General features: G+C 37.8%; 1 protein-coding gene across 1 annotated transcript in view; it reads left to right on the top strand.

Moving 5' to 3' along the window:
• Positions 1–23,946, top strand: part of LOC139730470 (uncharacterized) — a 38,431-nt gene that overhangs the window by 2,326 nt on the left and 12,159 nt on the right. The window contains exons 2-20 of the mRNA XM_071641311.1: positions 3,732–3,829; positions 4,483–4,597; positions 6,192–6,426; positions 6,894–7,025; positions 7,967–8,074; positions 8,513–8,575; positions 9,156–9,233; positions 9,868–9,963; positions 11,484–11,618; positions 12,435–12,574; positions 13,149–13,160; positions 14,211–14,435; positions 15,516–15,647; positions 16,152–16,323; positions 16,925–17,047; positions 17,398–17,517; positions 18,213–18,335; positions 19,245–19,406; positions 19,990–20,124. Of these exons, the coding sequence (XP_071497412.1) occupies positions 3,763–3,829; positions 4,483–4,597; positions 6,192–6,426; positions 6,894–7,025; positions 7,967–8,074; positions 8,513–8,575; positions 9,156–9,233; positions 9,868–9,963; positions 11,484–11,618; positions 12,435–12,574; positions 13,149–13,160; positions 14,211–14,435; positions 15,516–15,647; positions 16,152–16,323; positions 16,925–17,047; positions 17,398–17,517; positions 18,213–18,335; positions 19,245–19,406; positions 19,990–20,124 (2,373 nt within the window). The 5' untranslated portion in view covers positions 3,732–3,762. The remainder of the gene's footprint in view (positions 1–3,731; positions 3,830–4,482; positions 4,598–6,191; positions 6,427–6,893; positions 7,026–7,966; positions 8,075–8,512; positions 8,576–9,155; positions 9,234–9,867; positions 9,964–11,483; positions 11,619–12,434; positions 12,575–13,148; positions 13,161–14,210; positions 14,436–15,515; positions 15,648–16,151; positions 16,324–16,924; positions 17,048–17,397; positions 17,518–18,212; positions 18,336–19,244; positions 19,407–19,989; positions 20,125–23,946) is intronic.

Genomic DNA, 23,946 nt, shown 5'->3' with positions numbered 1-23,946 from the left:
TGGATGCTCGATTTTGAAGGCATAACTTTTAATTCATTTAAAACCACTTTCATATATTTGATAATATTTCACTTTTGGCAAAGAGTTCAGAGGTGAAACTTTCAGGAATAGATAACAGACATACATGTATGTTAGCCATTTAAAAGCTTCGTAAAATTAGAGCTGGTATGTGGGAAGATGTGATATTTTTCATCAAAAATTCTTATTGAAAGGTTGACCTTAAGTATTTATATACACTGTATGCGCATAATGTTTGGATCCATTCTCGTGTGTAAACACAGATCGAGTAATTATATGAGATTTATGTTGACTTGAGTTGATATCCAAGCTGTGACAATAGAAAAATTGGATATTAAGCCCAAATGATGTGTTTTTGCTTATGACATATTTAAAGAGTGAATAAGCATTGAAATAAGAACACTACACACTCATCATATGACCTTGATGCAGGAGAAAGTGGGCACTGATCAGTCTTATTTTTCCTCAGCAATTTGTGTGTATAAAAATATAAGTTCTCATTGTTCAAACTTGCTAAAATTTTCACACAATAGACTCCTACTTACTGTATGTACAATCCATGGCTGAAATGCAAAGGATATTAGATAAAAGGAACAGATTTTTTCATGTTGTCAAATAAGGATGTACGGTGCCTCACTGAAAATACTAAAAAATGGCCGCACTTATTTTCCTCAGCATTTGAAGATGGCTCCAAACTCAAAACTGGCTGAACTTTTATTTGCAAACAGCACACCAAATTGTAGTGTGTCTTCAGTACTTTCAGAAAAAGTAGAAATATAAGTTGTTTCTCCATGTGTAGCTGCACAGTATGGGTTAAAAGGCCAGAAGGTCATGTAAATTACATATGTAGCCAGCATTATACTCCTGGGTACCATGAAAATACTTTAGACCCCATAACTTTCTCCAGCAAAAAGACTTACTATTTTTGATTGCATTCAAGGAATGCTAGGAAAAAAATTAACCCATTAATTTGATACCAAACACATAGGGGTACTCTTAAAATTCAGACCTCAAATCTTGATTTTATGTAAGTCGTAAAACAGTTTCTTTGATGCGTTACATGGGTTTTGGGAGACTTTTTGGTAATTAACCTCTAGTAATTAACAGTAAATGAGAGAAAATCAGTTACAACAGTTTAAAGTGAGAAAACCATAATTGCACACCCTGATTGTGCTTATCACCTCTAATGTTAGTTCTAATCGTGGTAAAATTTGATAACAGTCATTGGTTGATTGCCAATTGGCCATAACAAAAATACATTGTATCATTGACATCAGTCATTTGTCATCACGTTGTTTGTTTCACTAAGCCAAGCAAGGAGAATTGGGCCCCCTACCTAAATGTGAGACAAATTAGCAGGAATAACACTCGGTAGGTGTCCACATGAATACCAGGTACTGTTCATTGAAATCGACACCCCTCTTTCCATAGCATTATTCATAAAGAACGAACATGCAAGCATGAGACTACGGTATGTGCAGTGCTTTTTCTATTCTTCACTGGGGATTTGAAAATATCCAGATATTACTAAAAAACCTGATAATAAACAATAGCAACAGTAAAGACAATGATACCATGGATTTTGGAAAAGCATCATGCACTTCACACGTATTGGCAATAGAGGGGTGTCGGTTTCAAAGTACAGCACAACTGAGTGCAGGAAAATAACATCCCACGCGTTCAAAGCAGTTAATATCTTACCTCTATAGAGCGAGCGCGTATCTCAAACACACAAAATACACGCTCTTGAATTCAGAGTATTTTCTTTATAAACATCCGTCATGTGAGTAAAATTTCTGGCAAATAATGAGATATTTTAAGATTCTATTCATAGAAAAACCTTAGGGTGTCGATGTATAGGACACCCAACCATAGGTCTAAGCTTTTGTGTGTGTGTGTGTGTGTGTGTGTGTGTGTGTTTGTGTGTGCGTACACAAGAATTTACATGTAGGCATGGAGATCTAATACATTGAGGAACCAAGCAGCTGATTCCCCCCCCCCCCTCCCCCCAGTATGAAACACTAAATTCAGGGTTGATTCCATTTTCACTGATTTACTGTAGGCCGACACCTTTGGTCAAAATAATCAGTACAAATGTCACACTGTCACATCAGCAATTCATGCGGCAATGTCTGTATAGCGACATGGCTGTGTATAGAATGCTGTCTAGTTAACTTTTCTGTAGATATCCATGTAGACTGTAGAGTAGTTAACTGTAGCATTAGAACTGGTACAACTCATTGTCAGTCATGTATCATACTGTACCGTATGCCCCCCCCCCCCCCCCCCCCCCCAAAAAAAAAAAAAAGAAGAAGAATTACACCAGACCCCTCCGCAATGATAACTTTAAAGATAGTGAATCAATCCTAATACAATATCAGAGTATGAAACTATAACTTAATACCCATGTCTTGCAGAAACCCCATTCCGATTTGCTTCAGTGGTCAAAGAGAAATGAGGATTTTTGTAGCTAGAGCATGTCTGGAGTCTCTTCCCTCCAAGTTCTGTCCATTGTGTTCACACATTGATATGCAGTCCAAGAGCATCCAAGTGCTAAACTTGGAAGAATCGCATCCACAACATGCTTTACAATGATTCACATTTCTGTGTGACCACTTAACCAAATTCAATGGGGTTTTCTGCAAAATACAAGTAAGATTTTATATTTTTAGACTCTGAAATAGCAGTTGGACAGTTAATCATTGGAAGTTATCAATGCAAAAATCCGATTGTAATTTTTTTTCTTTTTTTTTTGGACATACTGTATGTAGTACATTGTACATGACCATACCCGTTACATGATATCTCATAATTCTGGTACAAGTACAAGAAATGTTCAAGGTGTTGTGCCATGTTCCATTTGGCCTTCAACCTCGTAGAATATGGCGCCAGACCATGAAGGCCAAATGGAATATATTGCACCAGATACATTGCAGTGGTCCATTTGTATTTCATGTATTAAAGGGACTGTACGGTACTGGTTGAGGTGAGGATTCATGTTTTGTGAGATAATGAGAAACCTCTTATGAAATATGAAAGAGCATGTAAATTAAGAAGGATTCAATGTTCATTTGATGAAAATTGGTTTTCGAATGGCTGAGATATCAAAAAAAGTGATGATAATAAAAGAATACATGCCACGCCTTTTATTAGAATCTCTTTGTCTCACCTTGTTTTTGGATATCTCAGCCATTTCAAAACCGATTTTCATCAAATAAACTATTGATACCCTTTAGAATTGCATGCTCTTTGACATCTCATAGAGTGGTTTCTGAATATCTCGCACGTTAAAAGCTAAATCCTCGCGTTTGACCAGAACTGTACACACCCTTTATAGGTGTTATTTTTAGTGCCAGACTGTGTAACTGATAAAGCTATCTTCCTATTGCATGAAGACAAGACAAAACTGACCTTTCTTTTTCTGAGTCAGGCAATGATGGACTGAAAAGAGTTCAGGAAAACCAGGTCAACACACCTACATTATGTGGGCACATTGAGATTAAAATTCATCAGATGGCATGATTGTTCTATGTTGATGTGCCAGTAAATAAGTCAAACTTTAACAAATTTGATATTTGAAGTACTAATGGTAGTGGCAGCTTTCCTTACCTGTGGACATGTACCCTGTTGCTTTGCACTTGTCACAGATCAGATTTGTACACTGCTGTGATGAAATTCATGGTTTCCTCTATTTCTTCTTGTTGTGAATTCAGATCAGATGAATAAGGTCCATAGAGTGTAAGCATGATGATGGGAGATCAGCTAATCCTCGAAGAGGATTATGATGAAAATTATCAGCCTACTGAAGCAGGTAAGATGTAGGCCCTATCAATTACTATGACACTGGTGACCAAAAATAATAAACTTGATACAGCTATAATGAATTGTTACCACAAAATAGTTTATGACAAATTGGACTATGGAAAATACACTTTCAATAATAAAAAGAAATTATTATTCCATATAGGTGCAGATTATTATTACTATTGATTATGACATTGAATGTTTTAATATGTTGAAGTATTGTTGTTGTTATTTATGAAAAGAAAATGATGCCCTATTTAGAAATAATTTGCCCAATTTGAAGTATAGAATTACCAATAAACATTGGGCTTAAAAGCCCCAAAGTCAACAAAGGTTCAGCATGTGCATTTACTTTCTATGACAATGTGAAAGAGAGAATTAATGTGCATAAAATTTATGAGTAGATAATTTAATCATCTACTTGTTGTACAACGAATTTATTACACCCTTGAAAAATAGGGGAAAAGAAGAATAAAGAGCTATGATGTATATGAGATGAGAAAGAGTTGATTTCAGGAGCAAATTTGTCTGTTTTCGGAATATCTGCTGACTCTATGCGGGTGAAAAATGAATAGCTAAGTGTGCACATTTGAAGAAAATCAGAATGCAGAATGCAGAAATAAATACAGTTACTTAATGGAGAAAATTATTTCTTGACAGAAATACATGAGTATGCTACAGCAGTGATTGGCATTGACCCAGAGACTGAGCCTGAGTTGATGTGGATTGCCAGAGAAGGGATCAGTGCACCACTCCCAGCTGACTGGAAACCATGGTAACCATATTGCTTCATACATGTTCCAAGATTATTAGTCAGGTCGCTTAGTGAAATTACTGTTACCCGGCAGATAAAAGCACCAAATGTGGAGAGATGATCCCTCAGCACCTACTTATTGATATTAGAGTAGGAGCCCTCTCGAATTGTTTATTTTCATGGTATAAATGCTGAATTTTATTTTGTAGAAAATTTTGAAGGCATGAAACTTTCTTAAATTTTGCAAGGAGTCAACATTTGCTAAAGCAAAATGCACAGATTGTAAGAAATGGATTGAATGCCAGTGGCAATTTGCAAAAGTTTCATTTGGCAAAAATAAAACTGCATTTATGTATCTAAGGAAGCATAGTAACAAAAAAGAGGTTGCAGATTTCTTGTAATGTTTTTCATTGAACTAGAAAACTTGAGCCCAATCTTTAATTCCGTGATCAACAAAGCATTTAAAACATGGAGGTGGTTGAATCAATTAGTGGTTTATATAGGCCTAAATAGAAAATGTGAAACAGTAATCTAAAAAATTTGATGTTAAACTACCCGACTATATCAAGTGCAGAATAGGAACCTTATTTTCATGCTCTATGCAGTCACATCAAATATATTACTGTCTCTGATACTTTGAGAAAGCCTCAAGGTGATGAGGGTTTCCCATCCAAACTTTACAGTGCTGATACTCAAATAGATAGTCTTCCTGATTCCACAAATCTATTTAGGCTCGGGGACAAAGAATTATGTGCTAGTAGGCATTGTATGATAAGCATTGTGCTTGTGCATTCCCCTAATATGGCAGACAATGACATACTTCCTCTACTCTTGTGCATGGCCCTCACTTTTGTCAGCACTGGATGATGTGAGCAAAGTGTGCTGGTGCTTCAGCATGTGAGTGTGAGACATCTGGCTTAGGCTTGTCTGTAGCTTGGAGCTTGGCTCTGGCTGGATCCAATAATCTAGATGTGTGCTTTACTTGTAGTTGCACTGTGTGTATTACAGTGAGAGGGCCTGAAAAAAAAGGCTAACTGTTTGTAACCTTTTTGTTAGCTGTTACCATGTACTCTATAGGATGGTGAAGACCAGTGCCAGTGTTCATCAAACGAACAGACCCAAATTGAAAAGAGATTCTCTGGACTGCCGTGCAGTGTGAAAGATTAATGTAGATATGCAAGGGGGATGTGAATAGATAGGCTTACATCAAAGTGATGCATACTGTAAAACCAGAAATTTTTGCTAGCGTGAAATTTTAGCAAATTTTGCAGGGAGCCAAGATATGTGAAATTAAAATGCATGGAAATTTCTTGTCTACACTATGCACTGAATGCCAATAGCAATTTGCAAAAATTACATTCTGCATAAAGACCATTTGCTCCAATTCACAAAAATTTCATGCAGTGAATATTTCTGGTTTTGTTATGTGCTCCTTTTCCTCACTGATGAATCAAATGATACACCAAGAAACTTTGAAGTGCTTGCAAACATAATGAATTTGATTCTGCATTTCAAAACTTCACTGAGTCATGATTCTGATAATTGTTTTATAGATTTATTCTTATTTGTCTGCATGCTGTCCATGTGTATCTCTTTGTTTCTGTCGACATTACAGTCAGGACACTTCAGGGGGTGATATCTACTACTTCAACTTCACCAGTGGGGAGAGTACTTGGGACCACCCGTGTGATGAGTTCTACCGGAAGATGGTACAGGAGCAGAGGGAGAAGAACAAGGCTTTGGGAGGAGGAGGAGGAGGAGGAGGTGGAAAGAAGGAGGGAAAGAAGAAGAAAGACAAGAAATCCAAGGAGAAGCAAGACGGGGGAAAGAAGAACCAGGGTCTAGCTTCAGTATGTGGACATTTGGATGGAGTTTTTGATAAAATGCACTTTAAATGGATTCTTTTTTGTTATATCATTTTTCATGACTTCACCTTCTTGCCTGTTGTGGTCTCAGTACTTCAGAGAAAGCTGAATTATTTGAGTAAATAATTGCATGGTTAGTCAGGATATGTTATGGTAGTTGGACTAGTTGGACATTATCTTTCTGTCTTTGGCAATATTTTCACGTATACATGAAGAAAACCTATAACTACGCTACATTGCTTGTCAACATTGCTGGACAGCCATAAAATGGAAGCAGTAATGTACCAAGTATTACATTCAATGCCTTCAGAAGATTGTGGCATGTTAGTTTATTTGTTTATGTATCCATTTATATATATATGTGTGTGTGTGTGGATACAGCTTAGTGTGCATGTATCTGTTACTGTTACCTGTGTTTCATTTTTCAAGTCTCCCATGTTTTACCCTGACAGTCTCTTGGACCACTGAAAGGAGAGAGCAACCTAGGCTCATCCCTTGGCAGCCTTAAAGGGACAGGTCACTTGAGTACTCTGGGCTCTCTTCAAGACCCAGGGCCAGGTAGTACCCTTGGGTCTACCACTGGGGTGAGTCTGGAGGAGTGATTGTAATACTTTAATTGTGCTACACTTTGCTGAAAACCTCATAAATGTACTGTCTGGCTATGTGTAGGTCTAACTATGTTTATTTCACGAAACCCCCTCACCATATTGGTACATGTAATAAGTTTAGTGAGGACTTAGTAAGTGCAGTAACAATGCAGTGCATGTAGGATACATAACATTTTGGCAAACGTTACAGCATGAAGTAGATATCCTTGCTTTAACCGAAATTCCTGCATCTAATCTGAGAAGGATTGTAAGATTCCATTAAGACATTGATATAACAACTATTTCAATTTGTCCTGATTTTATGTGACACGACATGCCATAACCATGAGCATGTATTACTATCTTTCAAACTAGATTTCTGATTGGTCTCTCATGTCATAGATTGTAAAAGTGAAAGTTAAAGACACATTTAGAATGTTAGCCTTGACTGTGGCCACATGTACAATGTATATGCTGATTATGCTCCATTTGCAATAAGCTAATATTGACTAGGGAATGTGAGTCAAAGACAGTCCCCTTTATGTAAACTGTTTTCCATATTACATGCCTTACAAGTGTGAACAAAAATTAACTATGGAATCTTCTAAGACAGAGATATAATATAATGTAAATCATACCTTCCTTGTTTATGTGAGTGTGAGTTTTAATCAGAATTCTGTGCTCGAGAAAAAAACCCCACCAATAACCTCTTTTGTTGACAATATAATTATTCATATTTTTAATACCATGTAATTTTAATCAAAGTGTAACACTTACTACAGATGTATCAGTCCCTTTTTTATGATAAATACATTAGCCATTTGCAGACATATAAGAAAAAATAATTGGATATGGAATATTTGTAGCTTCTCTTTTGATTTCACCAAGATCATCTGTGAGAGCTATAATTTGGATTTTCTCTTCTTTTTTTCCTACAGAAGAAAGAGACAAGCTTTCTGAAGAAAGGAACTCTTGATGCTAAGCCTCTGTCTATGACAGGTACCCGGGAGGAAAATATTCAGATGATGCCAGACTTCTCAGAAGATGTGAGTTTGATGGAGGGAAGGTGTGACCGTAGAGAAAATCAAAAGTCACTTGTTCTGTGATCATGCAGTGTAGGACCTAACAAACAATACCTGAACAGTGTTATTTGCTTTCCCGTGTCATGAATGTTTTGTCCTTATTGATGTAATATGCACAGTTGGTAATTTAGTACTTTTATGTTTGTGAAAATAGTTGTAATATCAAATTAAATTGTAGGAAAGAAATGGATCTACGATACATAGGTAAAAGTACTCATTTGAGTCAGTTGCCACTTGCTTCCCTTGAAAGATCATGCTTTGATTGTTATCTTACACAGTCTTGATATGTTGTTCAGATGTTTGGGTCATTTGATAAGAGGTGGCCCTGAAATACATGGCAGTATAATGTGATTGTATAAATGTCTATGTAATTCACCTATCTCTAATTTGGATTCTACCCAGGAGCCAACCCCAAGGCTCAACTTGGACCTGGACCTGCAGGATATCGGCACTCTTGGATACGAGGTTGGTGTGACATTTTAGTGTTGATTCTGCACATGTTTGTGACAAACTGCAGATAATTTGCACACTGCAAGCTTGTAGGGCCTAACCGTTTCAGATGTAAAAGACCCAAACCCATACCAATATATCTCAATAGCTGTGAGCAGCAGTCCTAACCCTTCTTCTGAAAGAAGGTCACATGTATATCAACGTGGCATCACTCAATATTTTTCCCTAATTATTTATGCAGACATTTAAACATAACAGCTGTAATTCTGTATGCAGATTGAAATGCGGTTGTGGTATCTTGTATTTATGTCTTACAACCATTATACTTTCAGATGCACACATGCTGAATTCAACTACAAAACATTTATGAAGAGATTCCACCAGCATAATCCTACCCATGAAATGATGTTATAATCACACACGTCAGATCCACATTGTTTTCAGGGAAATCTTTTTCACAACCTGCACTTTGCGCTCCACACTGCGTGTTGTATTGCATTAGGTTCCCCTGGTACTCGTATTACATGACAAAGTCATGTACATACATGGATAATTACTACAGTACAGACCTGTTTTATTTTGTGTGTATTGTCAGGAATCTGAAGCTAGTGAGCCTGCCCTCAAACATCTCCATGCCTCCGATGATGATAGTGACGATGATGATGTCAACGTGGTGAGAATGTGGTTTGGTTTAAGACCATCGGTCCAATGTTCAGTAAAATGCACACATTGAAAGACAGTGTACACATTGACCCATCCTGGGATTTTGTTCCCTCCAATTAATTGCAATAACAAACATGTAAGTGTGGATATCTATACCTCATGGCAATAAGGGTTTGAGCCTCACTGATTTTCAGGTTAATATATGAAGCTGATCCTTTTATGTTGGAATAAGTGGAACATTCATAATTTTTTTCTTTCTTTTTTGTCTTGTGTGTGGTAGAAAGTTTTTGACAAAATACATGTACCAGAATTAATATTTGAACTAAACAAGACACTCGAATGGTAGAAATATTTTGCTATTATGTGTAACGTTCTCCAAGTAATAAGTATTTCTTACAGTATTTGTGGTTGTTACATTATTGTGAGACTGTGATGCTCAATAGATCTCTTTTTCTTGTCTGACCTCTCATCTCTGCCCTGATCACTTTTACTTTCTCTTTTCTCTACATTTGTTTGTTCCTTTCAATTCTCTCAATTTCTCTGTCTTCCTTTCTTGATGTTTGCACTTATTTTTCCTTCCTTCTCATTTTCGTGCTGTTCTATTCCCCCTTTCCCCTTTACCACTCTTCTCCCTGACCTGACAGGACTTTGGCATAGATGCAAGCCTGTCTAAACGGCTCGGTCTGATGGATGCAGACAGCCTCTTGCCTGCTACCAGTCCAGAGCTCCCAAAGTCCAGGGTATGTACTGCAGACCTACCTATCTACACATTGTTTGTCTATTCATACAAGCCTTTGCAGGCTGGTCCTTTGCACTTCAGAGTTGGTCAGTGTGGTTGTGTGACTGTACTTGAGCTGAAAAGATGTTTTGATAGGACTGGTAGCAGACTATTTGTTTGTTTGTTCATTTTCCATCTGAGATGATGGCTGTATAGCCCATATTCAGCTACACTAAGCTGGTCTTCCATGGGGTCCAGTTGGATGTGAGGTGGGACCACTTCACCGGTTAAACACCATGCTCTTTGCGATGAATGAATGAAGCGGGATCTTTAACTAGCATGAGTTGTGACTCTCTCACACGTGGGACCTCCATTGTATGTCCTATCAGAGAGACAGAGTGTTTTGCCTTTTGCTAGAGGGGACGGTATGATCACAGTCAACATTGCTCAGTGAGACTTGGGTATCGAACCCGAGTCACTTGGATCGAAGGCAGATGCGCTACCGACTGAGCCAACTCACTGCCCTATTTGTGACTGTGCATCATAAAACCAACAAAAATCACATGCCAAGATTTTGCGTGAGGACTCAAAATAGGTGGAATGGGTCAACCTAATTAATCTTTAGATTTGTATATTTTCTGAAAGAGCAATTCTTCTACAGTATTAAAAATATGGAATCATAAAACATATGGGAAATTGTGGGGTTTTTTTGCACTTTTTCTAGAACACTTTTTGTAGAACAGTGTAATTTGGTATGTTAATAGAGGCCCTTTATAAAAAAACCTTTACACACTCCTCACTTTCCACCCTAATAACTTTTGAAAGGTTAATGCTACTGCTTTGAAAGTCTGTATTAGTTAAGAATTGAATGTGTTCATAGAGTATGGTCAATTACAGCTTAATCTGATCATCCCTTCATTGTTATTGTGAGGCAGTTTTACTTCCTGTCTTTTGTCCCATTCATTGGACAGAGCAGAGCTTGGTGAGGTTAAAAGCCCTTGAATATCCCCTGAACTTCGGAGGCTCTTTTCTCAGTAAGCATTTTTCTAGAGCGTGTACATATCTTTTCATTATTTAGAGAGGTTAGGAGAGTCCATTTGAATTCGAGTTATAAACTACTCTTAAGCATAGGGTCCGCCTTCAACTAAGAATACATGTCTGGTGATTTTTTGGCGGGTTTGTGATGCAGGGTCACATTTGTTGTGAACAGAGAAATGTGTAGATAGACAGTGTCATAGAGCAGGATGATGACGTACAACATTCAGCCTAATTCTTATCATTTTTTCCCCTAAATTTTGATTAGTGTTATTTTCTTTGTGAATGATGAATGACCACACTCAGTGCTTACAGCTGGCAGTTATTTTGCCACACTATCTAGATACTAGTGTAGAATTTTACCAATGTGTATCACAGTTATGTTAATCTATCCTGCAGCTAAGAGTTCCTTGTGAAAGACTTTTGCTTGCTTGTAAAAATTTTGTTTCATGATGTATTTCTGTTTGTTTCTCTGGTATTATGCTCTGCTCTGTGTCTTCTGTGCAGTTTCTGAAGAGCTCCAAGAAAGAAGATAAAGGTCCCACCTCCAAGCCAGCTGTAACCCTGGATTCATCTATAGACAGTATGCAAGGGCGCCCTCTGGAATTATTAGACTCCAACCTTGGTCCCAGTGCAGGGAAGGTATGATCTAGCCTTCTAGAATATGACATCATGCATAATGGCACTGGTGTTGAGTGTCCTTGCCAAATTCAATGGGCTGGTTTTACCATATCAAAAGACGTAACTTATGTATCGGACTCATATGTGACCCTTCAACATCGCAAAACCAACAAAAAGTTACCAGTCATGACTTTTTAGGTAAAGGCAGATTTTTAAAAAAGGCTGACTTTTAAGCTGTAAAATGATGTTGAGCTCAATACACATGGACTTTATTATTAACCATCTAAATAATGGAAAGAAGGTACCCACTCTGGAAAGGTGTTTACTGAGAAAAGAGACTCTGAAGTTTAGGGTGCATGCAATATTAAAATTGCATGGAAGAAAATTTTCTCTATCAGAAAATGTGTATAAATGCAAGAATGACTAGGTAGACCCATTTCATCTATTTTGAATCAGCCCATGAAATTAGTTTGCGTGCCTTTTTGTTGTTTTTTGATGCATGGTCACATACAGTTGTATGGCATAAAGTCATTCAGTGTTTGCGTCTTGAACCATTCCAGTGCACTGGGAGGTGTAGAGGCAGTATATTTTGCAAAATGAATGTCGCTTTCTTTGTAGGTAACTCTGAAATTACAAGTATGAAAGTTATCCAAAGTATACCAGTTTAGTAATGATTTAATACTTGTGGAATCACTTTGCAAATCTAAATTCATAGAAATGGTCAAACTAATAAAAAGGAGTGATCACTGTAACTTGCAGCGACTATGTACATTAGCCCCATCATTCTAAGTGTACACAGGTAAACTCAGTGTTTGTTTCCTGATGTCCTACTCACAGCTAAGCAGTACTGTCCCTGTCATAGGATTGTCATCAGCACCAGCTGCTGTACCTAAGATTGACACAGCAAAGCTTCAACGAGAGATGGAGGAAGAGGAGGCAAAGATGTCTGCTGAGATGGAAGCAAAGCTTAGTGCAAGGTATCAGACTCATCTTCACTTCACTCACTCAGCCAGTGTACCTTTCTCAATGTACAGCCTTTCCTCTAGGGGTGCGTTCGAGCGCTCTCCTAAAGCGAAGCGTACCGTACCGTACCCGCGCCAGAGGAGCGCTCGAACGCTCCTAAAGTGTACTGTACCGTACTGTACCGAGCCAAAAGTGGACCACTTCCCGATGTGCTCCAAAAGCGTACTAAAGCGTACCAAAAGTTCGTTATAAAGCATGCGTGTATCATACGCATACGTCACAATGCAAAGACATCATTCTCTTTGTTCGGGACAACTGTAAGTAGGTCAAGCGCAAGGTCAATGACATTCTTGCTGTAAACAAACTCGTGAGGTACGCTTTCTCGACAGAGCGCTCAAACGCTTCAAATTTGGCACAGTTCGGTACGGTACGCTTTAGTTCAGTACGCTTTGGTTCGCTTTAGAGCGTTCGAACGCACCCTAGTGGATTGCATACTGTATACGCTATAATTTTCGCGTACATAAATTTTCGCGAATTGCCGCTGTCACACATTTTCGCGAGTGGTTAAATTCGCGATTGTGGGACCAGAGAAAATATGAAGTGGCAAAGAAAGCGTGAATTTTCAACTTACTAGCAAATAAGAATGATACTAGTTATACACTGCATGAAAAAGACTTGCCAAACTCTGCTAACTAGTAAGTTAGAATTCAACATTTTTGAAGTGGTTAAGTCCATCGCACTAGATTTCTGACGAGTGGTCCCCTTGCGATAATGGATTGGCTCTCTACAGTGTTCGTAAGTAGACGTGGACGTGCGTAAATAAGCTTAGCCAGTATGGTCTGTTCGGTAAGCCGTGACATGGTATACTATAGTGTAGTACTGAAATGTTCGTATCATCAAGGCAAGGGATTCATTTTGGAAGGTAATATTTTCGCGTGTTGTTAATTTCGCGAATAGCTCGCGACTCGCGAAATTCGCGAAAATAAAACCCCCGCGAAATATATAGCGTATACAGTAGATGAACCAAAATAATCTTGTATTGATTTGTGTGTGTGTGTTAATTCATAAATGATTTGAATGAAATCAATAAATATCAAGGGGGAAAAAAAGTGTGTCATTTCATGCTTAAACATAAGAAAGGCATATACTGTATGTGTACTAATGTTTTTTGTTTTTGTTTTTTGTTTTTACAAATGACTGTGTGATCCTGTCTCCATTTCAGTATACTGTAAAAGTGGATATTTATGTGTTAGTTATTTTTCGCGCTCGGCCAGATAATATGAGTTTGGCATGTCTTTAATTCCGCAGAATCAGGACATGAACTACTGGAATATATAGCGAGCGAAAATATTTTTCATTTGTGCCTTTATTTTCACACTAGTTTCTGGTTGCGCAAAATGCGCAGAATTTCAACACTGCAAAAATTTCCATGTTTACAGTAAGCTCTTCGAAGAAGAGACATTCTTAAGAGATGCAAGTGTTGTGAAATTAGTAGTAGCTATCAGTTGTCACATTTCAGACTACAGCAGCCAAAGGAAGTTTGTTTAGAATCGTGTCAGCTGACTGTGTCTTGAGACTGCCATGCCATGTGGTTAGTGATGGAAGGTGGCTGTCTTTAAATCTATTCTGATTGGCTGATTTCCCCAGGAGGGAGGAGCTACACAAAGAATTGAAGGACCAGGAGGCTGAGCTGCACAAGGACCAGGAGCAAGCAGTGAAGGTGATGAGGGAACGGCTGGAGAAGGAGCTGGAAGATGCCAAGCTGGAGCTCCTGGAGGACAAAGAGGACAACCTGAGGCAGCTGAAGGAGCAGGTGAAGAAGGAGGAGGAGAAGGAGGAGGAGAAACTCGACAAGGAGAAGGAGAAGAGTCTTAGGTGAGGGATTGCTGTTCAAGACTTCTACTTCAATAAGTTTATGGTGCAGTCATTGTTGTTTAACCCGTTGAGGATGAGTCCCGAGTATACTCGGGCAGGTGTCTATGGGAATTGCGTGTTGTAGCAAAATCAAACCGTCCTCAATGGGTTAATGTCCCATTTATACAGGGTGTTTACAGTGCTCAACAAGTACTCCTGAAGTGCTCTAAAGTATTGCCTCTGTCAAGGGTAGGTTCAGGAGTACTCTGTAAGCCCTTTAACTCATATTGAAATAGTCACCAACGTTTGGAGTTCTTCGGAAGTGGTTTGTGGTGTGTGCTGTGCATATATTTGAATTCCGGGCTGGCAAAACGTACCATTGTTATGTGATCATATTGCAGCATTTGAACTGTTTGTATGTGTATATTCTTTGAACAACTACCTTCTCAAAAGTGTGTCTGTTTGCATTCATAAGTTGTGTGATGTGAGTTCTTTCTTCTTGTTATTCCTTGACATATGCAAAGTCAGAAATCAAGGATTTGTTCTGTTATATCATTACAAATTTTAAAGTTTTTGGTTCAAAATCTTTCCAGAATTTCTGTCAATTTCAAAAAACTACTTTACACATGTGTTGCATAATAGTAATACTTTACGTATATGTATTGCATAATAATAATCATAACGTGAAGAATTTATATATCACATGTAGACTACAAAAAGTTTCCAAGCGCTTTACAGAATGTAACATGACTGAACATTGACAGTTTACAAAGGAAACAAACATAGGGTAGAGATCTACTACCAGTACAAATAATCCATAAATTATGTAATCATTGATGATGCATTAATGATGCATGTATTTAGAAAATAGGTTCAATCGCAGCTATCTATTGTATTACTTGTTGTACAGCTTTAGTTTTTCTATAGGACAATGTAATTCAATTCAAATTCATTAAATTCTTCCGTCGAGATGTTTTTCATTGCAACTGATTGACAAATTACGTCGATATAGGGCAATTTGTCAATCAGTTGCAATATAATTCTAGATTTGTTTTCTGTTGTACTGTTCTGATATTCCTTGTCTCCTGACTTTTCAATCAGTGAGATGAGGAAGAGAGTGAAAGAGGAGACAGAGGAGGAAGAGGCACTCTTGATGGAGGGAAGGTCTGATGCCATCAGGAAACTGAAGGAGAAGATCAAGAAGGAGCAGCAGAGTGAGGAGGAGAAAATCAGGTACTCGTAACGTCAGAACTTGTATGTAGATTATCATTTTTGTTTAAGTGAGCCTGTTTCAGGGAACTATTGAGAAATGTGAGATGATATCATTTTATTGTACAAAAAGCTCACATGTACCAGTGACAAAATATGCGGACTACAGTAGGCACTGGAATGGTGTGATGATTTGTACATGTAGTTTGCAGTACATATTTCTGTCATCAATTTAGGATGCAGTGATGAGAGTCAGGTAGAGATGCATGATAGTTCACGGAGGTTGATACAGAAAGTGATTGGCCTACCATGCTGTCAGGTCTCTCGTGGAATTCAGTTATTTCATGAATTTTCAACAAAGGGAAGGGGAAATCAGGGACTTCACAATTCTATCTATTTAGCTATTAACTTGGTTTTTGTACCTGGTATATGTATTAATCTTATTACATTTCCATACCCCTTGTGAATTTTTTGATAAATCTTACTCCAGATTTTCAATGAACTGTACTTATTACTCTCTATGAAAAGGAATGACATGGAGACGGCCCTGAAGGCTTTACGCAATGAGGTCAAAGACCTGAGGGAAAAGGAGGAGGAGAAACTTGAGGAAGAGAAGAAGAAGGCCTTAGAGAAGATCAAGAAAGAAGTGACAGCCTTCCAAGAAGAAAAGATGGCAGACCTGAAAAAGGAACAAGAAAAGGTGGAGACTTTGCTGTGTAAATGTCTTGTCTGTAGCTAATTTATGATGCAGGACAGTGCACATTACCATGCTTAGTATAAGCAAGGAGGTCTTACCTCCCTGGTATTAGTCTATACAGTTCTTTACAATGCAACATGGATACAGGACTAGACAAGGCATGACATGACTTATATCAGAAGAGTACTGTTGGCTTTGATGTTGTAGCATTTGGAGAAATACAACCAAGATAGCACCTGCAGCAGAAGGTGTTAGCCTAGATGAGATACAATGTATATGCCACAGAAGGAGACAAAGCATGTTGCCCTCCCTTACTTACCTTTGCTAGAATTCACAGAGATTTACTGAATTCAGTCCCAGAATGATCAAGCCATAGTTTACGTCTGTCTGAGACTCTAAGAATGCAAACTGTGGACTAAGGGTTCCATGGAGTAAATTTGAACTGCCTTATAAATTTGAACATTTTTGTCTATGATATGCGCTGAACTTGAGGTTTTTAGTCATTGCTTCATCTGTTTTGCCTTTGTGAATTTGAACTTTCAAGCTTGAGGCGCACATCAATGTGACAAACATTTGTTTGTTAAATTTATTTTGTTCTCCTCAGGATATTGAATCTCTGAGAGCAAGTCTTAAGTCTGAGCAGCAGGGTGCTCTGGATGAACTGAAGAGAACTCATGAGGAGGAGCTTGAAAAGAAGAAAGCTGAAGCAATACAGAAACACAAACGGGTAAATCAGTTGGGGATGTTGCTAAAGTACACAGCATTATGAGATGACAAATTGATTGCATGGTTTTGCTAACACTGAACGATCAAGAATTAAATATGATGAAAAAGAACAAGCAGCTCTAACCATACACCAATGTACCCCCAAAAGAGAAAGAAAAACAAAAAGGAAGAAGCTGAACAAACCAGAAAAAAAAAAAAAGAGAGAGATGCATACAATTCTTAGGGCCTGCATTCAGTTCCTTTGAACGTTATGCATGTTTTTGTATTTTTGTTTTCCCAGTGAATAGACAACATGTGATTCAGAAACTATGTGTCCTGATAGTATGACCCTTAACCCTTCACCCCTAACAGGACATGGATGACATCTTGTCAGACCTGAGGGATGCACAGGATGAGGAGAGAAGGCGGGAGGAAGAAAAGCTTCGACTGAGCCGAGAGAACCAGGCAGCCATCAGGGACATGGAGTCAGGGGTGAGCAAAGATCACTCACGTTACATCTCTCTTTGTGTCTTCATCTAACCTTGGAAAGGAAGGGGTGGGGGTAGTGGCAGAGAAAAAGTCACAGAAACAAGTCTGTTAAGCCTGGAGTAAAGTTAGGCAAAATTTTCAGAAAGGAATGGTCATTTGAATGCCACCATTGCTATCCTGCAGACATCCTAGTGTAAATTCTATGTACATTTTATAGTTATCTTCTTATTGCAAAATAGGAAGTAATTCTCTTAGTTTATTGCTTTCTTTTAAGTGTCATAATTCTTTATGTGTTTGCTAGATATTACTCTTATGTCCAGCAATGTATTTCACCTGTTTTGACATGAGGATACAGGTGAATTTGAAAGGGCTGTGTACTGGCTCAGTATTCTTTCCAGTTGATATATAGTATTTTCATGACAAAAGTAACAGCCTGAGATTTTTTTTTTTACTTTATTCATCATTTATATATTTATTATTTTTTTATACGAATGAGTATAAGTGTGCCTATGGTTTCTAAAGTTCCCCATGTCAGCATGACCTGACACAGATTGTGTCTCTAATAAAGTTCATATACATCATGTGGAGACATAGTTCTACTGGATATGACTTGTGGGTTCTCTGTAAAAGTTGGATGAAAGTGTCGGTCATGTGATGATGAATTTGAGACAATGAGAGATCATGTTGTTTTCACCCAGATGGAGAACATTCTCCAGGAACGAAAGCAGGCTGTGAAGGAGGAGCAACAGAAGGAGCTTGAGAAGATGAAGAAGGAGCATGAAAAGAAAGTCAGAGATATGACCAGAGAATCCAAAGAGGCTGTAAGTCCATTTCTGTATATTTGGTTAATCATTAGTCTGCACGTGTACGGTAATGTAAAGGTTTTCCATTTCATCTAGATCATGTTTCATAGAGAATGTTGTTTGGCAAATTTGCTAAGATTGCACTTAGCAAAACATTAAATACTAGCAGCTGATTGTTGTTGCCCAGCTGCTACTGGGAAATCTTCAGTTATTGTGGAGTGCAAGTGGATGTGAGCTGCTGTATGAACAGGGATTCTGATCAATTCATATAAATTTTTAGATGTAGTAATATGTGTGTCATAGGTTCAAATTTCTTTGATTTTATATTTATATTACCTGCTTTTTCGAACAATTGAACTAGTGATATTGTTGAAATCACTTTGGGACATATGGAGAATATCAATTCTAGAAGTAGCTGATCAATTTTCGTCAAGATTGGTATGACAATGTCACAACCATGCTGACTTGAGGCACATACTTCTTCCAGCAAGCTGAATGTGTGAATCCCTTGGGTAAAGGCATAATTTACCATTTGCAGATGAAACAAAAACCCACCATTAGTGCTTCAAAAGAATTCTAAAATGTGAGTTAGAGACATAAACAACCAATGTAAAAGCCTGAATCAGTTTAATGAATGTTAAGTGTTGTTAAATATACAAAATGTGAACAATAGTTATGATAAAAATATTTCCACACTAAACCGTCTACAGTTATGGATTACTGAGAAAAATAGTGATATCTCCTTATATTCTAGGCTTTATTGCAAACATTTTGTATAGTTAGGATGTTGTATGATACAACTGACCTACACATATGCAGCAAATGTGATATCTTGAACATTTTTAAACTCACTGCTCCCAAAGGTAAACAGGACCTTTAAGGTATTTTTTCTGTTACATTTACATTATCCCTTTTTATGTTGTACAGGAGCAAGATGAGAGAAAATCCTTGGAGAAGAAGCTGGAGGAAGAGAAGGAGAGACTGGTTAAAATTCACAAGTCAGCTTTGAAAGTTTTAAAGGATGAGTTTGAGCAGAAGAAGGAGGAGTTTTATTCCAGCCATGAGGAAGAGGAACAAGCACTAAAAGATGTGAGTATATCTCATGACTGTGACTCAAAGTGGTGATGATGGTCCAGCCAGGGTTACCTCTTGATACAGCCTGCAAACTTTATTCATCATCTTCACAGAATTTAGTTTCTTTTGTGTTGATTCTGAATTTTCTGACTAGATTCTGATGTGTCTCCATGTTTTAATCTTTCTGAATGATTTGTTATGAACCTCATACTCTCAAGAAAATAGAACAATGTATTTTAAGATATTTTCTTGTTCTACCTGAGAATAAGTATGGCAACAAACTGTAGCTATTAAACATCAGTGATGAAATTGGGATGATTATTGTCCCAGTCAGCACATAGTTACATTCATGTGAATAAAGGAGAAATGAATGTTTATCACACAAGCTACACACTAAAGGGATGACCTCTAATTAGGACTACAAGTTGTATCATTGATGATAAGCAATGTGTACATGAGCTTTTGGTTTACTAATACTGGAATAGTTTCCCATATAGTCAGTAGTTATTTTTGATGCAAGGATACCATCATAAAACACACCTATTGGCAGCTCCCTACTGATAACCACCCCAATGATATCATCCCCTCAAACCACCAGGTGAGTGATGCCTTGAAGGAGAGGAGGAAGACCTTGGAGAAGCAGGCCAAAGAGATGGAGAAGGAGGAGGAGAAGCTGGCAAGGAGGAGGAAGAAAGTGGAGGAGGAGAAAGAAAAGCTTCGCCAGGACCAGGAGGCAAGATCTAATCTCCAGTTTTGATATACTATTTTTCTTTTGCCATGCAAAATATACCGTTAGCATGTGATGTTAGAAGAGTTTTGTTCAGTTATTTGTTATTTATTTTTGTTGCTGTTTGGGAGTGGGGATGTAGGATATGGAAGTTATCTAGAAACTGAAAGGAATCAGTTTGGCCTTTAAACAGCAGCAATAAATGAACCTATGATGTTTAGGATTTTTAGGGGCTTCATTGAGTTTCACAGATTTTCATTGAGTCTAGAATCTATATAGAATTTGAGAGAAGATCTGCTTGAATCTATTGCGTGGAATGATGTCAGCAGCTTATGTAAAATATTGTTTTGAAAATCAGAGTTAGATCAAATGGAATGACATATAAATCATGAGCATTGGTAGCATTTTATACACCCTATCTTTTTGAGTGTGTGTGATGTCCATTTCTGTTTTGTATTGACTAATTTTGCTGCATGATGCGAAGTAGTCTATAGTGGTTATTAGGAGAAAGAACTCTTTAATGGTAGGACCTGATTTCATGATAATTCAGATATTAGAAGTTCAACTCTTTGCACATTACCATCCCAAAAGGATTCCCCTGTTATTACAGATACAAATACAACTTGTTGCTGTGTACATGGGAAAAGTAGAGAATTAATTTCAATTTCAGGTTGATCAAGAATACAGTCAACCTCGGATACCTCGAACTCGGATAAGCCGAATATCGCTTATCTCGAAGGCAAAATGAAAGTCCCGATTGTTCCTATGGAGTTTTCGTGTGTTAAAATTCGCGTAGCTCGAAAAAAACTAACTCGAAGTTCGGTTACCTCGAAGGGAAATCTCATGTCCCGATCTTGATTAACTTATTGTTTTTCCCAGCATGTTGCTCGAATTGAAATTGCAAACATCACTCAGCATTTCCGATGAAGCGCGCGTGGACAGCGAAGACATGTCACAAATCTTTTCACACTCGATTGTAAATATTCTGAGCCCCAGAACGATCGTGCGCTCAAAGAAATACCCGGTACACAGCTGACAAGGAAAATCCCCAACACCTACTGTACCTACACACGTACACGGTATGCATATAGCAGCCGTGCAAATGGAGTGCTTACAATAGCACTACGCTCTGCCCATCATCTTTCTTTGACCACTCTGTTTTGATTTGCGATCGTGGTAGTCATGCCGTGCGCGTACATTTCTTAACCGTCGTGGCGCACCTGCTTAGATGTTGACAGTTATATCTTTGTCATTAATCAAGGTCCACTGTCCAAACATCAATCTCCCGCTAGTGTTTTTTTTTTTACTTTTTTCCTTTCACAAAGTTTGTTTCATTAATTCTCCCCGAGAACGCAAGCTCTGAATATTTTTTTTTTCCAGCAATGCGATTATGAAGCATAGTGTGTATATGATCTAGAAGTATAGGCCTAGTATAATAGAGAATAGTATAGATATGATTTAACAACAGTTTATTCTGATAAATTTCGAAGTAACGGAATAATACGATTTTCAGACAAAAAAAGAAAAAGAAAGAAATCATCATGTATTTTACCCCTGTTTTGACTTGAATCTTTTTTGAGTTTTCGGTACTTTTTTTTTCTTTTCTTTTCTAGCACAATCGTCAAGGCCCCCTAAGATTGTTTCGCTTTTTTTTTTAATGCGAACAATCCTCTTCGGTAAATGTTTATGATTACAGCAATAGCACTGTCCTCAGAAGCCATAGCCGGAATCTGATCTTGCGATATTACTCACTACTCAAGTAGCCCATCCTTAATGTACTGTGCTGCACTTATTCAGGGCTCGACACTTACAGTGGCCCGAGGCCACCAAAACGCACGTCGGGCCACCAAAAAAAGTCGGATGTTTGCCTTTACTTTTGGAGATGAACAGCAGTAACAATCGGCCCCGAAAGTTGCTACAATGAATGTCGGATGATTGCTTTTGATTTTGGAAATGAATAACAGTAATATTTGACTCCATACGATACTAAAATAAATGTCGGATGTTTGCTTATACTTTTGGAAATGAATAACGGTAAGATTCAGCTCTGTACGGTGCTTAAATTAATGTCAGATATTTGATTTTGCGTTTGGAAATAAACAAGGATAACATTCGGCTCCGAAAGATACTAAAATAAATGTCGAACGATCCCTTAGACGTTCGGAAATGAATAACAATAGTATTCAACTCCGTATGATGTTTGCTTTTATATTCGAAAGTAAATAGCAATAACATTCGGCTCCGGAAGATGCTAAAATAAATTTCAAGTCGAATGTTTGCTTTGACGTTCGGAAATAAATAATAATATTCAACTCCGTACGGTGATAATATGAATGCCGGATGTTTGCTTTTACGTTCGAAAGTACATTGCGATAACATTGAGCTCCGGAATAGGCTAAAATGAATGTCGAATGATCCCTTTTATGTTCGGAAATGAATAACAATAACATTCAACTCCGTACGATGATCAAATAAATGTCGGACGTTTGCTTTTACTTTCGAAAGTAAATAGCAAGAACATTCGGCTCCGGAAGATTCCAAAATAAATATCACAGTCATGATTACTTTTACATTTGGAAGTGAATAGCAGTAACATTCTGCTCCATACGATGCTAAAATAAATGTCGGATATTTGCTATTATACATTTCGAAATTAATAACAGTAACATTCAGCTCCATTCGATGATAAAATTATTGTCAGATAATTCATTTCACTTTTGGAAGTGGACAGCAGTAATATTGGGCTCCGTATGGTAGTAAAACGAATGTCGGATGTTTGCTTGGAAATTTAGAAATGAATAACAGTAATATTCTGCTCCGTATGATAATAAAATAAATATTAAACTGGTTGTTGCTTTTACATTTGGAAATGATTAACGGTATCGTCTGCTGACTGTGAGTGCTGCTGGTAGACACATGGAAGACCGGTGCGTAGCGGTGCGACATTGCCGTCGCTCCCTGTAGCTCTAAACAGTCTTGATGAGCTACATGTACACCCATAGTTGTGCGAAATTTTAATAGTTTGCAAAGCTAAGACTGATTCTTGTGTTGGATATTGTGTAAGAGATGATGACTTAGAGAGAGAAAAGGAGGAAAAACGAATAGTGATTGAGGGGGTACCTACGCCAACGCGACAATGTACATTCAGCACGCATGTTCTGCAACCCTGTCTTGCACTCGATTACGTACCGGTATTTTCTTTTTGTTTTTATGGTGATAAGTCATTTAATTGTTCACCAGAAAACACTGATGAAAGAAGAACATCGATTTTCATTCAATTCATTCATATTAAAGTCGATTCAAATCCAATTGACAAGCATACAAACAATCGGTAGGCACTGTAACAGATACCATGTTGAACATCGACAAAAATCGGATAAGTCGAAGAAAATTCGACATACGCGTACCTCGAACCAATTTCTTCAGTCCCGACGACTTCGAGGTATCCGAGTTTGACTGTATATGGGAATTTTGCCTTTCTGCATCTACAGGAAAATGTGGTCAATATCGAATATCAAACAACTCTGATCGTACCGTTATTAGTCTGCTTTAAAGGGAAATTCCACTCTGACATAATGTTGCTTTGAATAAAAACAGAAAATCTGAGAAGTAGGCCAGTAAGAATTTTGACAAAATATCAGACACAATAAAGCTATGAACTGTAAATGTGTAGAATAAGTCAAGTTGGCAACTCTCTGTGACATACATGTTGAGCAGCTCTCAATGTAGTTTGGACAAAAAAAAAAAAAAAAAAAAGAATCCACCAATTATCATTTTTCACCCAAGAGAAATTTTCCTGTTCTTGGTATGTAAAAGAATGTCACATTC

This window comes from Diadema antillarum, unplaced genomic scaffold (genome assembly GCF_040938485.1).
Source record: "Diadema antillarum isolate AM-2024a unplaced genomic scaffold, OU_Dant_1.0 seq00000315_RagTag, whole genome shotgun sequence".
NCBI lineage: Eukaryota > Metazoa > Echinodermata > Echinoidea > Diadematoida > Diadematidae > Diadema > Diadema antillarum.
This window is presented reverse-complemented; position numbering and strand designations above follow the sequence as displayed.